The sequence below is a fragment of the Pan paniscus genome, chromosome 4, assembly GCF_029289425.2.
Source record: "Pan paniscus chromosome 4, NHGRI_mPanPan1-v2.0_pri, whole genome shotgun sequence".
Classification (NCBI taxonomy): domain Eukaryota; kingdom Metazoa; phylum Chordata; class Mammalia; order Primates; family Hominidae; genus Pan; species Pan paniscus.
Genome location: NC_073253.2, coordinates 67,163,143 through 67,187,667, shown reverse-complemented (window position 1 = coordinate 67,187,667; position 24,525 = coordinate 67,163,143). Strand labels below are relative to the sequence as shown.

The following is a 24,525-nucleotide window of genomic DNA, read 5'->3' as shown; positions in this document are numbered from 1 at the left end:
TCTCTGAAGCTTTTCCTTACTGAGCCAAGCAGATTGACTTAGGCACTTCTATTATTCTGTATTTTTATGTTTTACATTTTCCATTACAACAATAATCATATTAGTGTTCCCACATTTTTCTAATAGTCTCCAGCCTCTCTGAGGCAGGGATTATGTGTTTTTTTCATCTTCAGGAGGCATTTGTGGATGGGTTTGAAAAACTACCTCGAAATTATGCCTCTGAGACTCAGTTGCCAGGTTTATGTCCATTCCATCATAAGCCTCTAAAATCTCTTTCCTTGCTGTTCAGTTGTGAATACAGGCTGGCTTATCCCACTCTGCAAAACAAAAGCCTGGTAGGAGCACTTTTTCTTGTTTTTTAATTACTCCTGTTTGGGATAGGGATCTGAGTTCAGAGGTCATACCTGTAGTTAAGACAAGCTTAAGAAAACTGGCTAAGAAGTAGTTTACGGCCCGGGTGCAGTGGCTTATGCTTGTAATTCCAGCACTTTGGGAGGCCAAGGCAGGTGGATCACTTGAGGTCAGGAGTTTGAGACCAGCCTGGCCAAAATGGTGAAACATCGTCTTTACTAAAAATACAAAAAATTAGCCGGACATGGTGGCACGCCCCTGTAATCCCAGTTTTCACAAGGCTGAGGCAGGAGAATCGCTTGAATCCGGGAGGCGGAGGTTGCAGTAAGCCAAGATCGCACCACTGCACTCCATCCAGCCTGGGTGACACAGTGAGACTCCATCTCAAAACAAACAAAAAAAGAAGTGGTTTACAGTTTACCTCAACACTTGTACTTGAAAAGAACAAAAGGAAACCGTACTTTTTCAACATAAGATGCACAATTTTTTTCCTCATTTTAATATATTTCAAATAGGAATTCCTTTTAAAAGTGAGTGGCCAGGCAAGAGTTAACAGTTAGTTTCAACTGTTAATAAATTCTAGTAGTTATTTGTGTTACCGATACCAGACAAGTTGAGTTTGTCATTTAAAATGTCTTCCAACTGATTATACCATGAGTTGGTCCTTAAGCGCAAAGTTATGGTAGAATTGGTATTGGAGCATTCCAAAGTGGGGTATTAATTTCATATTAATGGAGCAAATATTTGTCATCAAAGGAGTGACCACAAAAGCAATAACCAAGGGCTTTATGGGGCCTTAGGAAGACATATAATTTAACAGGCTAAACAATTTAGGAATAAAAATTAATTTAGCTGGACTACTTAAGGCAACTGTATAACTATTTTGCAAATACAGAAGGTGCATGAGGTGCTCTTCTCACATATGCAGTATGGAATTATTTTTGGAATGTAGTGTAAACTTTCTGAACGACACTGAAAAGAAATTAGGACCTCATTTTGCTTTGCTGACATTACATTATTGTTAACTTAAAACTGCGTATGGCCAGGCGCGGTGGCTCACGCCTGTAATCCCAGCACTTTGGGAGGCCAAGGTGGGCGGATATGAGGTCAGGAGATCGAGACCATCCTGGCTAACATGGTGAAACCCTGTCTCTACTAAAAATACACAACAAAATTAGCTGGGTGTGGTGGCGGGCACCTGTAGTCCCAGCTACTCTGGAGGCTGAGGCTGAGGCAGGAGAATGGCGTGAACCTGGGAGGCAGAGCTTGCAGTGAGCCGAGATTGCGCCACTGCACTCCAGCCTGGGCGACAGAGCGAGACTGTGTCTCAACAACAATAACAACAAAAAACTGTGTATGAATCGGGCGCAGTGGTTCATGCCTATAATCCTAGCACTTTGGAAGGCCGAGGCAGGCAATCACCTGAGGTCAGGAGTTCGAGACCAGCCTGACCAATATGGTGAAACCCTGTCTCTACTGAAAATACAAAAATTAGCCGGACATGGTGGCGTGTGCCTATAGTCCCAGCTACTCGGGAGGCTGAGGCAGGAGAATTGCTTGAACCCTGGTGGTAGAGGTTGCAGTGAGCTGAGATCACGCCATTGCATTCCAACATGGATGACAGAAACTCCATCTCAAAAAAAAAAAAAAAATATATATATATATGTATATATACAGTGATACAGACACCACCACAGTCAAGATCAGGGGAACACTTTTATCATTCTAGAAGCTTGTCTCATGATTGTTTGCAGTTGATCCTGATCTCTAGCCCCAGGCAATCATTGATCTGATTTTTATCACTAGTTTTTCTATAGTGTACCGTGCAAAGTTCATGTTTGACTTTATTTACCTTAGCATTGTGTTTTAGAGATTTGTCCAGGTGGTTGTGGGTGTTATTTTGTTCCTTTTCATTGTTGAGTAGTATTCCACAGTGTGGGTATGCTACAGTTTGTTTATCTGATGACTTTTGCATGTTTTTTTTTTAAGATTTTATCTATTAAAATAATGCTACTGTATACAAATCTTTGAGTGGATATATGCTTTCATTTCTCTTAGTAAACATCTACAAGTGGAATAGAGCTTAGTTGTTTGGTATGTGTACATTTAACTTTGGAAAACAGTTTGGAAGTTTTTAAAATAATTCTTTCTTTTATTTTATTTATTTTATTTATTTATTTATTTTTTTGAGACGGAGTCTCGCTCTGTCGCCCAGGCTAGAGTGCAATGGCGTGATCTCGGCTCACTGCGAGCTCCGCCTCCCGGGTTCACGCCATTGTCCTGCCTCAGCCTCCGGAGTAGCTGGGACTACAGGCGCCTGCCACCACACCCGGCTAATTTTTTGTATTTTTAGTAGAGATGGGGTTTCACCGTGTTAGCCAGGATGGTCTCGATCTCCTGACCTCGTGATCCGCCCGCCTCAGCCTCCCAAAGTGCTGGGATTACAGGCGTGAGCCACCGCGCCCGGCCAGTTTGGAAGTTTAAAAAAAAAAACAAAAACAGTTTGGAAGTTTTTTGGTTTTATGGCCGGGTGTGGTGGTTTATGCCTGTAATCACAGCACTTTGGGATGCCGAGGCAGGTGGATCACCTGAGGTCACGAGTTTGAGACCAGCCTGGCAACATGGTGAAACCCATCTCTACTAAAAATACAAAAAAATATCTGGGTGTGCTGGTGGGCACCTGTAATTCCAGCTACTTGGGAGGCTGAGGCAGGAGAATCGCTTGAACTTGGGAGGCAGAGGTTGCAGTGAGCCAAGATCATGCCATTGTACTCCAGCCTGAGCGACAAGAGTGCTTTTTTTTTTTTTCTCAAAAAAAAAAGTAGTTTTATATGCTGGGTATGGTGGCACATGCCTGTAATCCTAGCACTTTGGGAGGCTAAGGCGGGAGCATACCTTGATCCCAGGAGTTCAAGACCAGCTTGGGCAACATTGTGAGACCCTATCTCTACAAAAAAAAAAAAAAATTTTAACTAGCTATGTGTGGTGGCACATGCCTGTAGTCCCAGCTACTTGGGGAGCTGAGGTAGGAGGATTGCTTGAGCCCAGGAGGTTGAGGCTGCAGTGAGTAGTGATCGTGCCGCTGCACTCCAGCCTGTGCAACAGAACGAGACCCTGTCTCAAAATAAAAAGTGGTTTTATCCATTTACATATTTGTGTGCAACACAACTACTTATGCCCTGTCTTCACCAGCACTTGATATTGTCAAGGGTTTTTTAAACTTTAGGTCAGGAGATGACAAACATTTTATTAAAGGGACATAAATATTTAGACTTAAATGCCATGTAGTCTCTGTTGCAATTACTCAGATCTGCTGTTGTAGCAAGGCAGCTATAGACAGTATGTAAATGAATGGGTGTAGCTATGTTTTAATAAAACGTTGATGTAAAACATGCTACTACTGTTAGGCCAGAGTTTGCTGACTCTTGCTTTAGTCATTCTAATTGGATATGTAGTGGTATGTTATTGTAGTATTAATATTTTTAAAACTTTAATAAGGTATAATATAAGCTGCACATATTAAAGTACACAGTTTGATGACTTTTAACATGCATGTATATTCTTGTGAAGCCATTATCACAGTGATAAACACATCTATCACTCTCTAGTTTCCTTGTGCAATTTTGTAATCCATTCCTCTCTCCCTATTCCTATCTTCATCCCTACAATTTTATGTGCATGTAATAGTATGGTAGTGCTTGTCTAATTTCTTTCACTTGCCATAATTATTTTGAAATTCATGCCGGGCACAGTGGCTCACGCCTGTAATCCCAGCACTTTGGCAGGCCGAGGCGAGCAAATCACCTGAGGTCAGGAGTTCAAGACCAGACTGGCCAACATGGCGAAACCCCGTCTGTACAAAAATTAGCTGGGCATAATGGCGGATGCCTGTAATCCCAGCTACTCGGGAGGCTGAGGGGGGAGAATCGCTTGAACCTGGGAGGCAGAGGCTGCAGTGAGCCGAGATCGTGCCATTGCACTCCAGCCTGGGAGACAGAGGGAGGAAAAAAAAAAGGCTGGGCACGGTGGCTCACGCCTATAATCTTGGCACTTTGGGCGGCTAAGGCGGGTGGATCAAAAAAGAAAGAAATTCACGTATATTAGTGTGTGTATAAGTAGTTCATTCCTTTTTCCTGCTAAGTATTCCATTGTATGGATATATCACCATTTATTGATTCACCTGTTGATGGACATTTAGGTTGTTTCCAGTTTTTGGCTATTACAAATAAAGTGGTTATGAACGTTTGTGTAACAAGTTTTTGGACATACGCTTTCATTTTTCTTGGTAGATACCTCTTAGTAGAATAGCTGGCTTGTATGGTAAATATATGTTTAATATTTTAAGATACTGTCAGACTCTTTTTCAAAAATGGTTGTGCCATTTTACATTCCATTCTGCAGCCTATGAATGCTCCAGTTTTTCACAGCCTTGTTAATACTTGATACAGTCAGGCTTTTTTTTATTTTAGCTGGGCTGGTGGGTATATGGTGATTTAAATTTGCATTTCTCTAATGACTAATGGTGTTGGATATTTTTTAATCGGCTTTTTTGCCATCTGTTTGTATTCTTTGGCAAGGTGCCTGATCAAATCTTTTGCCTGTTTTTAAAAATGGGGTTATTGTCAAGAAGGGGGCAGCATTGTGGGGGTCTGAGATTTTATCCTGTTTGCAAGGTAGTAACTTTTTAGCTAACAGTTTCCTGGATGCCCGCAAGAGACATGAGACTCTTGAGTCAGAAAAGGGCTTGATTACTTAGAGCAAAGAAAGCAGCATGAGTTCCATGTTTGTATCAGTGTTTCTTGTTCCCTGTCCCCCTAGTCCCACAGGGGTGACACAGTGGCCTAGGTGTGTACCGTGCTCACAGTTGTTTGCATCACAGTTGAGGAATTCTGAGCTTTAGGAAACCCAAATCTTCTATAATGAGCTGCAAGCAAACCTGCCTAACCTTTGCTGTAGAGGAAACATTATTATACTGGACAATAAATAAACCTACTCTCCACTCTGGAAGAGGACAGGCTCTGTTTTCCAAAGTCCTTTGCTATACAGACAACTTTGAAAAGATAGTCCAAAATAAAAGGCTCTCAATGTCTTTGTTTATAAGACATGCAGAAACATTATGAGTATCCATGGAGAGTTGTCTTGTTCCATATCCTTGTTTCTGTATTATCCTGGCTGGTACTGAATTTTCCCCATAAGTACAGCACTTCTTTAGCCGCTCTGATTAATCTGACCGTAGGGACCAGGACCTGGCTGGGTGCGGTGGCTCATGCCTGTAATCCCAGCAGTTTGGGAGGCCGAGGCGGGCGGATCATCTGAGGTCAGGAGTTCGAGACCAGCCTGGCTAACGTGGTGGAACCCCGTTTCTACTAAAAATACAAAAAAATTAGCTGGGCACGGTGACACATGCCTGTAATCCCAGCTACTCAGGAGGCTGAGGCAGGAGAATTGCTGAGGCCGCAGTGAACTGAGATCGCGCCATTGCACTCTGGCTTGGGCAACAAGAGTGAAACTCTGTCCCAAAAACAAAAAACACGGGGACCAGGACCTAATCCATTCAGTTTTTCTCATACTGGATTTATTTAAGGATTTATTGAAGTCAACAGAACTTCAAGCAGCAGGATTTGGCCACCCTGCCGTGTTGACCTTAATCATGCACCCACCACACTAAGGTTCATTCTGGACTCAGCCAACTGAACAAATCCCTAGAAAAACAGGTGACTTTCCTTTTCGGTTTCTGTATTGACTTTTCCACTTAGCCCTGGGCATTAATCTAAGTACAGCAAGATGCTTTACAATTATACAGGCTCCACATTGTCCCATAGGGAAGATGTCTACTAGGGCAAGTTTTTCATTCATAATAAACCTGGCCCCAGTGGCTTGAAGCTGACATAAATGCCTTCCAGAGCCCAAGTGATATCAGTGAACATATCAGCTTAAGTCATGCACAATGTTGTACCACTTTTTTAATTGGATTACTCCTATTAGGGAAAACTGCCCACGGGATGTGCATAAATAAGTCAGTTATTATTCTAGGAAGCATCCCTTTGAGAATTTCTAACCAAGAGTATCCTTAAATGAGACCTTCACAGTCACCCGAGGGCTGCTTGATCTTCCTTAAACACTTGATGGTCTCTTATAACCACCTCTTAGGTGTAAGTCATCATTTTGTTTTGTTTTGTTTTTTTGAGACGGAGTCTCACTCTTTGCCCAGGCTGGAGTGCAGTGACGCAATCTCAGTTCGCTGCAACCTCTGCCTTCTGGGCTCAAGCAATACTCCTGCCTCAGCCTCCCTAGTAGCTGGGATTACAGGCATCTGCCATCTCACCCTGCTAATTTTTGTATTTTTGGCAGAAATGAGGTTTCTCCATGTTGGCCAGACGGGTCTCCAACTCCCGACCTCAAGTAACACACCTGCCTCGGAGTCCCAAAGTGCTGGGATTACAGGGACGAGCCACCGCGCCTTGCCAGTCATCGTATTTTTGTGAGGCAAGGAAATTAGTACCTGGCTTCCACACAAGAAGCACAGTCCCAGGGGCACATAGGAACCCTGAAAGGAAAGTACTATTTGCAATTGTTCGTGCCTCCAAAGTAGGCACGAACCTGCGTCAGTGTAGAGGCACAGATTGATATAGCCTCCAATGTAGTCTGCTTTCCCAGTTCAATTAGAATGATTCAGTCTAGCTCTAGTTTTTGGAGAGACTGAGGACAGGACAGTCAGTTGACTTCTTTCCTATTTATTTATTTATTTATTGAGATGGAGTCCTGCTCTGTCACCCAGGCTGGAGTGCAGTGACATGATCTTGGCTCACTGCCTCTACCTCCCAGGTTCAAGTGATTCTCCCGCCTCAGATTCCCTGGTAGCTGGGACTACAGGCACGTGCCACTAAGTTGAGCTAACTTTTGTGTTTTTAGTGGAGACGGAGTTTCACCACGTTGGCCAGGCTGGTCTCGAACTCCCGACCTCAAGTGATCCGCCTGCTTCAGCATCCCAAAGTGCTGGGATTACAGGTGTGAGCCACCACTCCCAGCCGAGTCTGTCCTATTTATCACAAGCTCCTGAATGCCAGCTGACTTGAGTAGTAACTGTCCACCTCATGGACTGATCTCAGCTATGAGAATGGTAGTGGAGCATGGTGTTTTGCCTGCGACACACAGGAGTCATCCCCAGCTGTTTTTAGAAGACATGTTGGTAAAATTAAGGGAAACCACTTGGCAGGGAATGGCAAACACAGCAGTCAGTTTAAAAATGCTTATAGCCATTGGAGAGACCTGCAACTGAGCATTTTTCTTAATTTGAAAGGTTCTAGGGGCAGTTCTGAAAGACAAAGTTGGTTTGTTTTGTTTTGTTTTTGGAGGCAGGGTCTCACTGTGTCACCCAGGCTGGAGTGCAGTGGTGCAATCACAGCTCACTGCAGCTATAACTTCCCAGGCTCAGATGATCCTCCCACCTCAGCCTCCCAAAGGAGCTGAGACTGTAGACATGTGCCACCATGCCCAGCTAATCTTTTATAATTTTTTGTGGAGATGGGGTCTTACTATGTTCTCCAGGCTGTTCTTAAACTCCCGGACTCAAGCGATCCTCCCGCCTCAGCCTCCCAAAGTGCTGGTATTATAGGTGTGAGCCACCACGCCCAGCTTGACAAAGATTATTGTCCCTCCCTGCCCCATATCTTCTGGAGTCGTAAGATGTTTCTCTCCCTAGATGGCAAGATTGTCATTCCTCCTTCACCTCTTTTCCAGTCATCCCCTCCTCTTATCCAGACCTTTCATCTGGTAAGGTCAGGTACAAGAAGGGCAAGGACATTTAAAACTTAGAGACCCATTATGTTTCCCACTTTGGCTCACATGGGCTATTATAAGTGAGTGTACTTGGCAAGCAGTGAATTCAATCAAGTGGTCAGTATTCCTATAAGATGATGTCACTCCATTAAGAGAATCCAGATGGCTGAACTAGAATGAAGTTCGAATTTCCTAACCCTGGCTTTGACCAGGCTGTCACCTTTAAGAGGTACCAGGCTATTCCAGGATTATTGTTGGGGAAAAGAAAATGTTTAAGAATGTTCAGGGCGGGCCAGGCGCGGTGGTTAATGCCTGTAATCCCAGCACTTTGGGAGGCTGAGGTGGGCAGATCACCTAAGGTCAGGAGTTCGAGACCAGCCCTGACCAACATGGTGAACTCCCATCTCTACTAAAAAAAAAAAAAAAAAAATGCAAAATTAGCTGGGCCTGGTGGCACATGCCTGTGATCTCAGCTACTTAGGCTGAGGCAGGAGAATCACTTGAACCTGGGAGGTGGAGTTTGCAGTAAGCGAGATCGTGCCATTGCATTCTAGCCTGGGCAACAAGAGCGAAACTCCATCTCAAAAACAAACAAACAAACAAAAATTCAGGGCACAGAATCCTGCTTTTTCAGATTGGGTTTATATTACTTCCCTCCCCTTCTGTCTTCATCATTATCCACAAAGTAGCCAAGAAGACATGATCCCTTTCTAGGGACAGCTAAATTCAGTGATCAAACTGCTTTACTCAGATTTTTGGGCAAAGAGGAGGTGAGGGAAGTAGAGTCAGAAATCATTTTGAGTCATTGTTTGAGAAAGCTGTCGCCATACTCAACAAGGTACTCAGTATCTATGGATGGTAGCATGAAACATCCATCAGTACCTTGACTGTTATTGATTAGCTTTTGTGGTCATTTTTGTATATGTGATAAAACTGAACCATTATCAGACTGCAGATGGTATAGAAAGGTGAACATAAGACATAGATTAGTTTCAAGAGCCACAGTAGTGTGGCCAGAACCAGCTGATGAAACTGGAACAGGAACAGTGTAATCTAAAGAAATGTCAGCATGGCGGGGCGGCTCACACCTGTAATCCCAGCATTTTGGGAGGCTGAGGTGGGCAGATTGCCTGAGGTCAGGAGTTTGAGACCAGTCTGACCAACGTGGTGAAATCCTGTCTCTACTAAAAATACAAAAACGTTAGCCAGGCGTGGTGGCGTGCACCTGTAATCTCAGCTACTTGGGAGGCTGAGGCAGGGGAATTACTTGAACCAGGGAGGTGGAGGTTGCTTTGAGCTGAGATTGCACCACTGCACTCCAGCCTGGGCTCCAGAGCGAGACTCCGTCTCCAAAAAAAAAAGAAGTGTCAGAAATGTCGGCAATGGTGAAGCACCACTGATAGCCCTGCAGTGGGGTCACAGCTCCAGTACAGTCTGCAAGGAACAGTCAGAGACAATGCTCTGTGTGTTATGTGATCCTTCACTATGAGACAAGCAGACCAAGTTGTAACAGGTGTCAAGTCTGACGTAACAGTGGCAGACTTCTGCCTAAGAAACATAGGGTCCTCTAATTTGTGCCCAGTCTCTGATGGTGGTGCATGTGTTACCATATCCAGAATAATGTTGGCTGTAGGCTTCATTAGTGGCAATCTGGGCAGTGCAGGCTTGGTTAGCATCTTGATTCCAGTTGGTCTCATTAGAGAATAGTCCCTAAGGATCTTGCACATCTGAATGAGTGACCCAGATAATTCCGGCAACAGCTGCTATTTTTTCCACAGTTGTGGCCCCAGAGGCGTGGATGTCTTTAATCTGCCAAGTCTTCCAAGTAGCAGACTAAACAGCTAGACCATTGGCAGCAATGGAAGTGCCAGTAAAAATATAGCAAGGTTAATTTGGGGGAATGTTGACCAGAGTCATGAGGACAGCCTTGAGTTCTGCCCACTGAGCAGAATGACCATGTCTGCTTTGGGTTTTCATTGTTGGTGCAGAGGCTGAGCACTTGCAGCAGCCCAGTGAACACCATCAAATTTCAGCTTAGCCAAGCCATCAGTTAATTAAGGGCTCCATTAATCTAGTGATTTTGCTTTGGGCAACAGTTAGGGAGCTGCTACTTTTTCATGATGGCTGAGGGGGCCCACTACTTTCTTAAGTATACCATTTCTATTTGACAAGTGACACTTGGTGGGCATTTCTCAGCTTGTTAGTCATGAAGTCTGAGTTTACTCACCCCCAAATGGGAATATCAGACTGGAGAACCTCAGGGCCTGTATCAGTAGTTAGGGATCAGTTTCAACAAGAGCCCAACAGCAAACTAATTTTCTCAGATTTGGTGTACCTTGGGAGCTGTGTCAGGGTTCAGCAAGTCCAAAACCCAAGTAATAACCGTTGGGTAGAGGCTGCCTCCTTTTGCCAGAAGCTCTAATCTACAAAAGCATCAGGCTCAGACTAGTAGCTCAAAGGGTTCATTAGCGCTGTGGGGCCCTAAAGGTAGAGAGAATGCACTGCAGTTCGATTGTTAACTTCCAAAGCAGCCTGTTGGTTGGAGCCCCACTTAGAGGTTGCTGTTTTGCTTGCAGGTTAGTTGATAGAAAGGAGAAAGTAGAATGCCTAAGTAAGGCACATACTGTCCAGCACCCAAAGAGTCCAGTAGGATACTGGGCTTTATTTTTGTTGGGAGGAGGATAGGAGAAGAAACAGTTTTTCTTTTACTGCTGGATGGATGGAGTGTTATGAATCTATCTTTATAAACTTTACCTGATGAGTAGGCCTCTGAAATTTGCTGGGGTTTATCAGCAACCCCTGCTGATGGAGGTGTGATAACATTGCAGTCAGCCTTTGAGACTGAGACTTCTGATTTACCAGTCAACAGGATATCATCAATATATAACATAAACTAGACATCAGAAGATAGAGACACTGCACTAAATCCTGACCTCACCACTAGCGGCAAATGCCAGGGAGGTTTGCAGGTTTGCTCCACTGTTCTGTTAGCTTTTCTTCCCAGTTGGGGTGATTCCCTCTGGTACTTATGGGATGAAGAAGTATAAATGCACTTCCTGCTATACATTCACATATTGAAGCAACAACAGTATACATAGAATCAGCCGTACCACAAGGTCAGGATAGCGTCCCTTTCCTGCTGTGAACCATGCCCAAACCCCATCAGTTAAAAAATGCAAGTCCATCCTCTCCCCATGGAAAAGTGGTATGGTGAGTTTGGCACCTTAATCTGACATAGCCATGGAAGCTTGAGTCCTCCCATTCCTGAGTTTTCTCCAGTATACTTGGATGAGTATATTGCTTTCAGTCCCCTTTGGGAATAGGGAGAATTTGGCTCCACTCCTAATTATCTTTCTCCTAAAAGCACTGAAGTGAAAGGAGAGGGTAGAGGAGGAAGAGATGTGGAGGGAGAAAAGTGACTGTGCCAATAAGTAAGGCACATTTACTTTTGGTTTCAAGCAGCACAGAAGCTGCACGTGGCTTGACTAAACAAACCTCCAGTGTTTTCAGCCCACCCAATGACCTCAGTCAGTGTAACGTCATCCCTGCTGACACCGATCTATTTCAGCTTCGGGGATTCCTTGATTCATTGGCTCCCTGCATATTACTTTGCATTTGGGGTTGTGAGGTTTATGTCCTTTTTGACTTGACTCAGGTTTGACTTGGACAGTAGTGACTAAAGAGTACACCTTGGCCAGGCGCAGTGGCTCACGCCCATAATCCTAGAACTTTGAGAGGCCAAGGTGGGAGGATCACTTGAGCTCAGGAGTTTGAGACCAGCCTGAGCAACATAGTGAGACCTTGTCTCTCTACCCCCACCAAAAAAAAAAAAAAATTACACCTTAATTCTGGACATTGCCGCCCTGTTGTTATTTGTTTGCCTGGTTTTAACATAAAGGTTAGGGAGCTTTTCAGCAGCATTGACCGCAAGAATTCATATTACTTTGGATCCTTTTCTCATTCCCTGGTGAGAATCTTCATCAGCATTGTAAACCCAATTGGACTGGAAGGCTCTATATATTCAGTATCTTATCTATGGTTTCCCACAGGAGTTTGTCTCAAAGACATCTCTCAAAGAGGGCCCTTATAGAAGCCAAGACTGACTGCAAAAAAAACTTGGAAACCTTTTACTGTCCTCTCCAAATGAATCAAAGGTGGACATGATAAACTACAGGAAGGACGGAGCCCAAAGCTGGCCCAGGTTTTATCGTTCTTCCTTGATAAGCATTATGTTCTCCCCTCATCTCCCATGTGAACCGTCCAAAGCTGTGACTCACCTGGCTTCTGCCTATAGCAATCGCAAATTTCCCTTCTTTTACATTCATTGTAGGTGCATATTATTGTAACTTGTCTGAAAAGAGGCAGAACCTTCTGTCCCACCCACCCATTCCCAATGAATCTTAGTATGGTTGTTAACCATGGGGCAGACATGGTACCAGGTTGATAAAAGAGTCTCTCTCCCACAGAAGAGTTTGCAATAACCAGGGCACCATTTCAGCAGCTGTTCTTGAACTTGCTGCCCAATACTCTTCCTGCAACCACCTTCCAAGTTTTGCTTCATAAATAGGTACTTTTGTTTCCTAAAGCTACTACTGTAACAAAGTACCATAAACTGGATGGCTTTAAACAACAGAAACGTGTTGTTTCTCAGTTCTGAAGGCTAAATGTCTGAAATCAAGGTGTTCATAGTGCCATGATCCCTCCCAAGACACTAAGGGGAGCATCCTTTTTGCCTCTTCTGGCTTCTGGCTAAAAGGTGTTTCTTGGCTTATGGTAGCAGAACTCCAATCTCTGCCTTCATCTTCACATTGCCATCTTCTCTGTCTTCATAATGGCTTTCTCCTGTGTCCAGGTTTCTTCTTCCTTGTAGAGACACTAATTATATTGAATTAAGGCTTGTCTTAATAACCTCATTATTTTTTTTGAGACTGAGTTTGACTCTTATTGCCCAGGCTGGAGTGCAGTGGTGCCATCTCGGCTCACAGCCACCTCCACCTCCTGGGTTCAAGCGATTCTCTTGCCTCAGCCTCCCGAGGAGCTGGGATTACAGGCATGCACCGCCATGCCTGGCTAATTTTGTATTTTTAGTAGAGACAGGGTTTCTCTGTGTTGGTCAGGCTGGTCTCAAACTCCCGACCTCAGTTGATCCGCCTGCCTTGGCCTCCCAGAGTGCTGGGATTACAGGCGTGAGCCACTGCACCCGATGTTGTTTTTTTTGTTTTGTTTTGTTTTTGTTTTTGTTTTTTTGAGACAGTTTCACTCTTGTTGCCCAGGCTGGAGTGCAATGGCACGATCTCGGTTCACCACAACCTCCACCTCCTGGGTTCAAGTGATTCTCCTGCCTCAGCCTCCCAAATAGCTGGGATTACAGGCATGTGCCACCATGCCCGGCTAATTTTTGTATTTTTAGTAGAGATGGGGTTTCTCTATGTTGGTCAGGCTGGTCTCGAACTCCTGACCTCAGTTGATCCTCTCGCCTCAGCCTCCCAAAGTGTTGGGATTACAGGCGTGAGCCACCGCGCCCGGCCAGATGTCATCTTAACTCAGTTATATCTGCACACTTACTTCCAAATAAGGCCTATTCACAGATATTAGGGGCCAAGACTTCAACATACCTTTTGCCGGAACACAATTCAACCCATAATAATAGGCAGTAAAGTAGAGGGCCATTTATTGCTTTGTTGACTATACAGTGTAGTCAACATGTTTGCTGCTGGTTCCCGTGGACTTCCCTCAAATCCGATCAGTTGCTCTGTGATGCCTCATCCTTCCTTTTCCAGAAAGCCTTTTTTTTTTTTCCCCAGCATCTTATTCTCAATGCCAAAAAACTGGCAAGAGCTATGAGATTTTACTCTACTTGCAAGCCTACAAGTTTTCCTGCCACAGTGTCATGGATGCTGGAAGAAGATAGAAGACTTCTGAGTCAGAAAGAAAGGACCTTATTACTCTCTACATAGCAAGCAGTATAAATTTCATTTTTATACCAGTTTTCCCTTCCCCTCAAGTCCCACAAGAGTGACATAGAGTGGCCCAGGTGAATGCATAAGATTGATTTATATTATAGCTGAAGAATCTCCAGCTTAGGAATCTCAAAATTTTTATAGTGGACTACAAACAAACCTGCCTAACGTTTTTTCCAGAGTGGGGGCATTCTCTTTATTATATTGGACAATAAACCTGCCCTTTCATGTACTATACTATACTGCAAACATCCAAACCGAAAGTTTTCAGTTCACGAGATGTGAGGAAACTGAAGAGACTCAAGGAGAATTGTCTCCCAACAGGTGTCGTCTTTTACTGAGTTTACTGAGTTGTGAGAATCCTTTCTTCACTCTAGATATAAGATATTTAGGCTGGGCAGAGTGGCTCTTACCGGTAATTCCAGCACTTTGGGAGGCCGAGGTGGGCAGATCACCTGAGGTCAGTAGTTCAAGACCACCCTGGCCAACATGGTGAGACCCCGTCTCTACTAAAAAATACAGAAATTAGGCAGGCATGGTGGCAGGAGCCTGTAATCCCAGCTACTCAGGAGGCTGAGGCAGGAGAATCACTTGAACCCGGGAGGCAGAGGTTGCAGTGAGCCAGGATCGTGCCACTGCACTCCAGCCTGGGCCACAAGAGAGATACTCTGTCTCAAAAAAAAAAAAAAAACCACACACAAAATATTTGACAGATAAATGTTTGTAACTATTTTCTTCTGATCTTTGACAGATAAATGTTTGCAACTATTTTCTTCTGGCCTGTGGCTTGCTTTTTTATTAACTGTATTTCAGAGGGCAGTTTTTAATTTTGATGAAATCTATTTTATCAATTTTTGCTGTTATGATTTCTGCCTTTCGTATGCTGTTTAAGAAATCTTTCAGCTGGGCAGGCTGGGCACGGTGGCCCACGCCTGTAATCCCAGCACTTTGGGGGAGGCCAAGGCGGGCAGATCACAAGGTCAGGAAATCGAGACCATCCTGGCTAACACGGTGAAACCCCATCTCTACTAAAAATACAATACAAAAAATTAGCTGGTCGTGGTAGCGGGCGCCTGTAGTCCCAGCTACTTGGGAGGCTGAGGCAGGAGAATGGCGTGAACCTGGGAGGCGGAGCTTACAGTGAGCCAAGATCATGCCACTGCACTCCAGCCTGGGTGACTGAGCGAGACTCCATCTCAAAAAAAAACAAACAAAAAAGAAGAAATCTGTCAGCTGGGCACAATAGCTCATGTCTGTAATCCTAGTACTCTGGGAGGCCGAGGCAGGAGGATCACTTGAGCCCAGGAGTTCAAGACCACCCTGGGTGACATAGTGAGACCTCGATTCTATCAAAAATAAAATTAGCTGAGTGTGATGGCATGCATCTATAGTCCCAGCTGCTTGAGAGGCTGAGGTGGGAGGATCACTTGAGCCCAAGAGGTTGAAGCCGCAGTGAGCCAACATCACACCACTGCACTCCAGCCTGGGTGAGAGAATGAGAAATCTTTCACTAACCAATGTCACTAAGGTCTTCTCCTGTTTTCTTCTAGAAATTTACTAATTCTTAAATTTAGGTCTGTGACCCATTTTGAATTAATTTTTCATGTACGATATGAGGTAAAGGTTGAGGCTTATTTTTCCCATGCACATAATTGTTCTAGCACCACTGTTAAATGATTACCTTGGAACTTTTCTTTTTTTTTTTTTGAGACAGAGTTTCGCTCTTGTCGCCCAGGCTGGAGTGCAATGGTGCGATCTTGGCTCACCCCAACCTCCGCCTCCTGGGTTCAAGCGATTCTCCTGCCTCAGCCTGCCGAGTAGCTGGGATTACAGGCATGCCACCATGCCCAGCTAATTTTGTATTTTTAGTAGAGACGGGATTTCCCCATGTTAGTCAGGCTGGTCTCAAACTCCCAACCTCAGGTGATCCACCTGCCTTGGCCTCCCAAAGTGTTGCAATTACAGGCATGAGCCACTGCACCTGACTGGCACCTTTTTTTCCCCCATAAAAATCAGTTGACTAAGCGTGGGTCTATTTCCATGGACTTTATTCCATTAATCTTCGTGTCTATGCTTTCACCAGTACTATTGTCTTAATTACTGTAGCTTTAAGTCTTGAAATCAGGTAGGATAAGCCCTGCAGTCTTGTTTTATAACTGTTTATATAAATTTTATTGCCACTTTATCAGTTTCTTCAAAAAAGCCTGGTAGGATCTTCTTATAGATTTTTTAAACCCCTACATTATGTATTTCAGGAACAAAGAAAACTCAGCTCCCTTAGAGGAAAATACCACAGGAAAAAATGAGGCCAAAAGAAGGAAGATTGCAGAAACTTCAAATGTTATCACTGAGTCATTGCCATCTGCAGAATCAGAACCTGTTGAAATTGAGGTAGAGATTGCCGAAGGCACCATTGAAGTGGAAGATGAAGGCATCGAAACATTAGAGGAAGTGGCTTCTGCCAAGCAGTCCGTAAAGTACATACAGAGCACAGGTTCCTCTGATGATTCTGCTCTAGCACTGTTGGCAGATATTACCAGCAAGTACCGTCAAGGTGACAGAAAAGGGCAGATTAAAGAAGATGGCTGTCCATCTGACCCCACGAGCAAACAGGTAGAAGGTATTGAAATTGTGGAACTTCAGCTGTCACATGTGAAGGACTTGTTCCATTGTGAGAAATGTAACCGTTCATTTAAATTGTTTTACCATTTTAAGGAACACATGAAATCACACTCCACTGAGAGTTTCAAGTGTGAAATATGCAATAAACGATATCTTCGAGAGAGCGCATGGAAACAGCACCTAAATTGTTACCACCTTGAAGAAGGTGGAGTCAGTAAGAAGCAAAGAACTGGGAAAAAAATTCATGTATGTCAGTACTGTGAGAAACAGTTTGACCATTTTGGACATTTTAAAGAACATCTTCGAAAACATACAGGTAATGAGCAAATACTTTGTTAAAATTTTTTTTTCCCACATGCACTTCAAATTTAAGTATCTAAATCCTTTTTAAAAAAAATAGTGCCTCAGAAGCCATCTAATGTATTATCTCTAATGTGTAGGCTAAGTACACGTTTTTATAGTATTACATGTTCAAATATTGGTGCTTTAAATGCAAATCAGTATCAACTTTGGAAGTAATTGTTACTTTTATGCCTTGCCCAATTTTTATATTTTTCAAAGAAATAGAGAAAATAGTTTGTGACTTATTTCCTAAAGATTGTAAATAATTAAATCTTATAGCGAGACTTTACCATTTCTATTTTTACATTTCTTGTGTCGTGTTACTTACGGTACATTTACAAGCAATCCCTGACAGCCAGGCGCGGTGGCTCATGCCTGTAATCCTAGCACTTTGGGAGGCCGAGGCAGGCGGATCACCTGAGGTCAGGTGTTCGAGACCAGCCTGGCCAACATGGTGAAACCTCATCTCTACTAAAAATACAAAAATTAGCCAGGCGTGGTGGCGGGCACCCATAGTCCCAGCTACTCTGGAGGCTGAGGCAGGGGAATCGCTTGAACCCGGGAGGCAGAGGTTGCAGTGAGCCGAGATCGTGCCACTGCACTCCAGCCTGGTCGATAGAGTGAGACTCCATCTTAAAAAAAAAAAAAAGCGGCCGGGCGCGGTGGCTCATGCCTGTAATCCCAACACTTTGGGAGGCCGAGGCGGGTGGATATCTGAGGTCAGGAGTTCAGAGACCAGCCTGACCAACATTGTGAAACCCCGTCTCTACTAAAAATACAAAAAATTAGTTGGGCATGGTGGCAGGCACCTGTAATCCCAGCTACTTGGGAGGCTGAGGCCGGAGAATTGCTTGAACCCGGGAGGCAGAGGTTGCCATGAGCCAAGATCACGCCATTGTACTCCAGCCTGGGCAACAAGGGCAAAACTCTGTCTCAGGGGAAAAAAAAAAAAAAAGCAATCCCTGACATGTTTATACTTCTTTTCTTTTGTTTGCCTTTTTTTTTTTTTTGGCAGATGGAGTCTCGCTCTGTTGCCCAGGCTGGAGTGCAGTGGCACGATCTTGGCTCACTGTAACCTCCGCCTCCCGGGTTCAAGCGATTCTTCTGCCTCAGCCTCCCGAGTAAGCTGGGACTACAGGCGAGCACCACCACGCCCCTGGCTAATTTTTGTATTTTTAGTAGAGACGGGGTTTCACCATATTGGTCAGGCCAGGGTGGTCTCAAACTCCTGACCTCGTGATCCGCTAGCCTCGGCCTCCCAAAGTGCTGGGATTACAGGCATGAGCCACCACATCCGGCCCATGTTTATACTTTTTAATGTACATTGAGTTACCTGCTTTGGCACAGTAGGTTAGTAGGCAATATATGTTCATCTCTCTCCACCTTTTCAACAGCAAATATGTCAGGCCTGGCGGACATCCAGGGAGCTGAGGAGAATAAGGTCTTTATACTTCTCCTGGGAGCCATGCAGGCATGATGGAAATGTCCCGAGAAATCTACCTCAGGGCCTCGCCCCACATAGTTTCTTCATCCGCTATTCCAGTCGTCTCCCTGTCAAGAGTCCCTGACCTTGCTCAGGTTTCTTGCTTGCTCCCACTCCCCAAACAACCTTTGCTGGGTCTCCTACGCCAGACACAGTAGCTACCACCAACGAATTGAATCTTGGATAGTTCCTAAACCTACTATTACAAGGGTATGGAGAGAGCAGTTAATACAGCATGCTAAGTATTAGACTTCTGGACATTTGTTCCCAAGTCTTTGTTATATGTGGTGGTTAAGGCTGTTTAGACTGTTAATACAGTAAATACAACATAGATAGCCTACAGTATTCAGAATCTTTCTCTTTGATGCTGGAGTTTGGAGAGCTTCTGGTAAAAGTTTTTTAAAATAGGTTTGTCACTGTCAGTTGGTATACATCACTTGAAATTAAGGAACCACATAGATTCAGATGATGTTATCCCCCTCACTGTCCAAACTTACTGTCAGTATTCGAGGACTGAGTAAATACAGGAATAGCAAAGGGATCTTGTACTTAAGGCTCAGTATGGATTTAAAAGTCTTTAAGGTACTTAGTTTGGATAACTAATAGGCGTTTATGAAATCTTTTGGGAAAATGCTTTCTGATTTCAAACATGTATATATACAGTCTACTTTTGAACAACGTGGGTTTGAACTGCTTGCATCCACTTACATGCAGATTTCATTCAACTAAATATGGATCAAAATTATAGTATTCCCAGGATGCAAAACCCATGTATGTAGAAGACCAACTTTTAGTATGTGTGGTTCCACAGGGCCGGCTGCAGGACTTGAGTGTGCGTGGATTTTGCTATACGAACCAATCCCCCGCATATACCAAGGGACGCCTACCTGTTTTATATAATATTTGGAAACTGCCTACAGTTACAATTTTTGGTCCTTAGAAAATGAATAATAGTCTGTTGGTGAACATTTTTGTGGTAATTGGGTTAATTATGCAAAACGATTGTTATACCAGCAGCACAATAAACAAACATTGGTAAGTAACTTGCAAACTTTGATAGCAGTTTCCAATACCCCAGCAGATAATCAGGATAATCAGTAGCTTTTATAGCCTGTGAATGTGAAAGTAGCCGCAGTTACCTCTTTTACCCAAAACATTGCCTACTGACTTTTTACCTCTTAGAAAATAGGACAACACGGACCACTTTGGACATCTTTAAATGTGCCTCTCAGGTCTTAGATTTTTTATTTTGGTTTGGACAGCAGAATATAGGGTTAAATACATTATGTTGTATGTCTTTGTCTTTCCCTTAGAAATGACATAAGTAATTTAAGTAGTTGTTATAAATTACTGAACCATATACCCATTGGAGGAACAGTTGAGCACATAAAGCAAACCGAACCCCCACTTCATTGTTTTTTAACTTCAACCAATTTCTATACCGGTAATTAGTTCCAAGATAGTTGTTGTTCTCTTCTCTCCTCTCCTCTCTCTTCTCTCTCTCCTTTGAAACAGGGTCTTGCTGTGTTGCCCAGGCTGGAGTACAGTGGCGCGATCATGGCTCACTGCAGTCTCAACCTCCTAGGCTCAAGTGATCCTTCTACCTCAGCTTCCTGAGTAGCTGGGACTACAGATGTGTGCCACCAAGCCCAGCTAATTTTTCTGTTTTTTGTAGAGAGGCGGTTTCACCACGTTGCCTAGGCTTGGAACATAGGCATGAGCCACCATGCTTGGCCCTGTATTTCTTTTTTTTTTTTTTAGCTTTAACAACAGGAATTCATTTTCTCACAGTTCTAGAGGTTAGAAGTCCAAGATCAATCTGCTGGTTTCTTTTGAGACCTCTCTTTTTGGCTTGCAGATGGCTAACCTTCTGTGTCCTAACATGGTTTTATCCTCTTTGTGCATGCATCTCTGGTGTGGCCTTGTATTTCTTAATAAGACTGGAAAGTCAAAATTACTTCTTGATCTGTGGGCTGCAGAATGGCTGTTGTGTTTGCAGACTGAAAACAATATTAATCTCCTTGTACCTCTCCCTCTGAACTCTTGGGTGACCAGCTGCATTGTCAGTGAGCAGTAGTATTTTGAAAGGAGTCTTCTGAGCAGTAGGTTTCAACATTGGGCTTAAAATAGTCAATAAACCATGCTGTAAACAGATGTTCTGTCAACCAAACTTTGTTCTTCCGTTTCTGTAGCCCAGGCAGAGTACATGTAGTAAGATTCTTAGGGACCCTAGGATTTTTGGAGTGATAAATGACTGATTGGCTTTAACTTAAAGTCACCAGCTGCATTAGCTCCCAACAAGAAAGTTATCTGTCCTTTAAAGCTTTGAAGCCAGTCATTGACTTCTCCCTAACTATGAAAGTCCTAGATGGCATCTTCCAATACAAGGCTGTTTTGTCTACATTGAATATCTGTTGTTTAGTGTAGCCACCTTCATCAGTGATCTTAACTAGGTATTCTGGATAACTTGCTACAGCTTCTGCATCAGCATGTGCTGCTTCACATTGCACTTTTATGTTATAGAGATGGCTTCTTTCCTTAAATTTCATTAACCTTTTCTAGCTTCTGCCCTTTCTTCTGCAACTTCTTACCTCTCTCAACCTTCATAGAATTGAAGAAAGGGCCTTGTTCTTGGTTAGGCTTTGGCTAAAGGGAATGTTTGTTTCGTTTAATCTTTTATCCAGGTTACTCACTCTTTCTCCATAAGCAGTAAGGCAATTTTGCTTTCTTACCATTCATATGTTCATTAGTGTAGCACTTTTAATTTCCTTAGAGAACTTTACCTTTTCAGTCACAACTTAACTACCTGGCATAGGAGACCTGGCTTTCGGCCTGTCTCGACTTTGGTATGCCTTGCTCTCACAGGCTTCATCACTTCTGCCTTTTGATTTGAAGTGAGAGACAAGTGACTCTTTGAGACAGAGTCTTGCTCTGTCGCCCAGGCTGGAGTGCAGTGGTGCGATCTCGGCTCACTGCAAGCTCTGCCTCCTGGGTTCACACCATTCTCCTACCTCAGCCTCCCAAATAGCTGGGACTACAGGTGCCCGCTACCATGCCTGGCTAATTTTTTGTATTTTTAGTAGAGACAGGGTTTCACCGTGTTGGCCAGGATGGTCTCGATCTCTTGACCTCGTGATCCACCCCCCTCGGCCTCCCAAAGTGCTGGATTACAGGCACGAGCCACCATGCCCAGCCGTGACCCTTTTTTTTTGACACGGAGTCTCGCTCTGTCGCCCAGACTGGAGTGCGGTGGCGTGATCTCGGCTCACTGCAACCTCTGCCTCCCGGGTTCAAGCAGTTCTCTGCCTCAGCCTCCCGAGTAGCTGGGATTACAGGCACCCAACACCAGGCCTGGCTAATTTTTTTTTGTATTTTTTAGTAGAGACGGGGTTTCACCATCTTGGCCAGGCTGGTCTTGAACTCCTGAGCTCGTGATCCACCCGCCTCAGCCTCCCAAAGTGCTGGGATTACAGGCATGAGCCACCGCATCCGGCTGAGACACGTGACTTTCACTTAAACACTTAGAGGCTGTTGTAAGGTTATTAATTGATCTAAATTCAATATTGTTGCCTCTCAAGGAATAGAGAGACTAGAGGAGAGAGGGAGGGAAGAGAGAAAAGCTGGTTGGTGGAATAGTCAGGATGCATACAACATTTATCAGTTAAGCTCTTTGTTATGGGTGTGGGTTCAGGGCACCCCAAAACAATTGCAGTAGTAACATCAAAGATCACTGATCACAGATCATTATAAGACATAATTTAAAAATTTAAATTTGAAATATTGCAGTAATTACAGTGACAGACGTGAGGTGAGTACATGCTGTTGGGGAAAATGGCAGCGATAAACTTGCTTTACACGGGGTTGTCACAAATCTTCAGTTTTTCAAAAAGTCCAATAAAGTAAAGCACAATAAAATTAGGTCTGTAAGCAGTTTTAAACTATGTTTAAGTTAATAAAAAATGGATCATTTTTCCTTGTAACAAACTGTGAAGACAGGAGACAGTCCTCTTCCTGTTTCTTATTCTCAAAACGTATATACCCCATTAGTTTCATATTTTGCATATTTTTATTAGTTTAATGGTTTGGTTTCTTGTATGTTCGTAAAGCATGCACTGTAATCTGTGGCTTGATTTGTAAAATTTTAGCTATTTTTTGTCCTCTGAATTTATTTTTATTTGGAAAATAGTAATGATAATGCCATATACCACTAGGCCATGAATATAAAACAGTGTCAGTGTCCCTGCCTTCAAGGAGCTCAGGATATGCTGGCAGGGGACAAGCATGTGCAATCTGTGTAACATGTTAAGTGCTGACCAAAGTAAGCAGAATCCTGTGGGAATGCCTGCCTGGGTTGCTTGTTTGTGATGGAAGAGACAAAGGTGATATCTTAGTCTGTTCTGTTGCTTATAACAATACCTGAAACTGGAGAATTTATAAAGAAAAGGAATTTATTTCTTACAGTTCTGGATGCTAAGAAGTTCACTGTTATGAGGCCACATCTGGTGAGAGCCCTGCCAGTGGCGACTCTGCAGAGTCCTGAGGCCATGCAGGGCATCACATGGTGAGGGAGTTGAGCATGCTAGCTCAGGTTTCTCTTACTCTTCTTTTAAAGCCACCCATCCCATTCCCATGATAACCCATTAATTCATTGATCCATGAATGAATTAATCTCTTCATGAGGGCAGAGCCCTCATGATCCTATCACCTCTTAAAGGTCCTACCTCTCAATACTACCATATTGGGGTTTCGGTATTAACCTGAGTTTTGAAGGGGACAAACATTCAAACTATAGCAGGTGGCTTCTGGGGGTCGTTACCCTTTGATGACTCAGAAAGGAAAAGGAATTAGCCTCGAAACAGGTATTCCAGGCAAAGGAAATGAAACATACACAGTCACAGAGGAATGAGAGGAAACAAATTGTTTGGATCACTGTTAATAGGGCATTATGGCCAGAGGGTTAGGTCCAATTAGAGGAATGCCAGGAGATGTGGCCAAAGGGGTTGGAAGGGCTAACCATGTGGCATGCACTTGGCCATCATATGGGAGATCTAGAGTGGAGTAAGGGTAAGAAAGAGGGAGAGTAATGAGAGATGAGTTTGAGATCATGTAGTTATTTTCATAAATTCCATAAATGAGTTTGAATAATATCTTGGAAGACTGGGTCATTTTAAAGGAGTTTCAGCCAGGCAGAGATCTCATCAGATTGATATTCTAGAGAGATGACTGGCAAGATAGATTGGAGTGGGTTGAAACCTGCTAGCTCAGTGAGGAATCTTGGAGTCGTCCAAACCAGAATGGGAGGTTGGGTAAAGGCAGTGTTAGTGGAAAAGAGAGATTTGAGTAACATTAGGCAGCCTGGATCAATAGGATTTGGTGGTCGGTGAGGTGCAGGAGTAAAAGAGCTGGTGACTCCCAGCTTTCTGATGTAGATGGCTGTTTGATTGGAGGCTAATTAACTTAGAAAAAAATATGTAGAAGAGTAAACAGATGGGGAAGGAGGGAAATACCAGACATGTTGACAGATATATCTGTGGGACACAGTGTCAAAGAGAACCTAGAGGTAACCTTTAGCCATGTTTTCAAACAATTACTCCCTAGTTTCCAAGAAAGGTAGTGTGGAATCATAGAGGGAGTGTGTGTCCAGAAATCAGAATTTCAGTTCCATCTCCAGTTCAGCATTTGCCAGCATGATGAACTTGACCAGTCACTTTATCTTTGGGCTTTTCTTGTCTGTGTAAATAAGGATAAAGATACCTACTTTATAGGGTTGTGACAAATAAGAAAATGATGAAAGCGCATTGAAAACTGTACTGTCCACACATCTAAAATAATTAATATGTTTCTATTTCTACATTTTACTGAGCTTACTTAATTTTTTAAATAGGAAAAAGCTCAGATGGCACACAATGAAAATTGAGTCTCGTTTCTACTCAGGTAGATCTCTTGAAGTAACTACTGCTATCCTTTTCTGATTTATCAGATACATTC

General features: G+C 43.5%; 1 protein-coding gene and 1 long non-coding RNA gene across 15 annotated transcripts in view; one reads left to right on the top strand and one right to left on the bottom strand.

Moving 5' to 3' along the window:
* The window catches only part of LOC129397781 (uncharacterized), a 69,243-nt gene that overhangs the window by 21,272 nt on the left and 23,446 nt on the right, over window positions 1-24,525 (bottom strand). The window lies entirely within an intron of this gene.
* The window catches only part of ZNF131 (zinc finger protein 131), a 55,428-nt gene that overhangs the window by 23,884 nt on the left and 7,019 nt on the right, over window positions 1-24,525 (top strand). For 7 of the 14 annotated variants that reach the window (XM_055112404.3, XM_055112399.2, XM_055112401.3 and 4 more), the window contains one exon: window positions 16,346-17,028. In XM_055112404.3, coding sequence (XP_054968379.1) covers window positions 16,346-17,028 — 683 coding nt within the window. Of the gene's footprint in view, window positions 1-16,345; window positions 17,029-24,525 lie in introns of those variants that run through there. The other 7 variants (XM_055112405.2, XM_055112408.2, XM_055112407.2 and 4 more) reach the window with 2 other exon arrangements.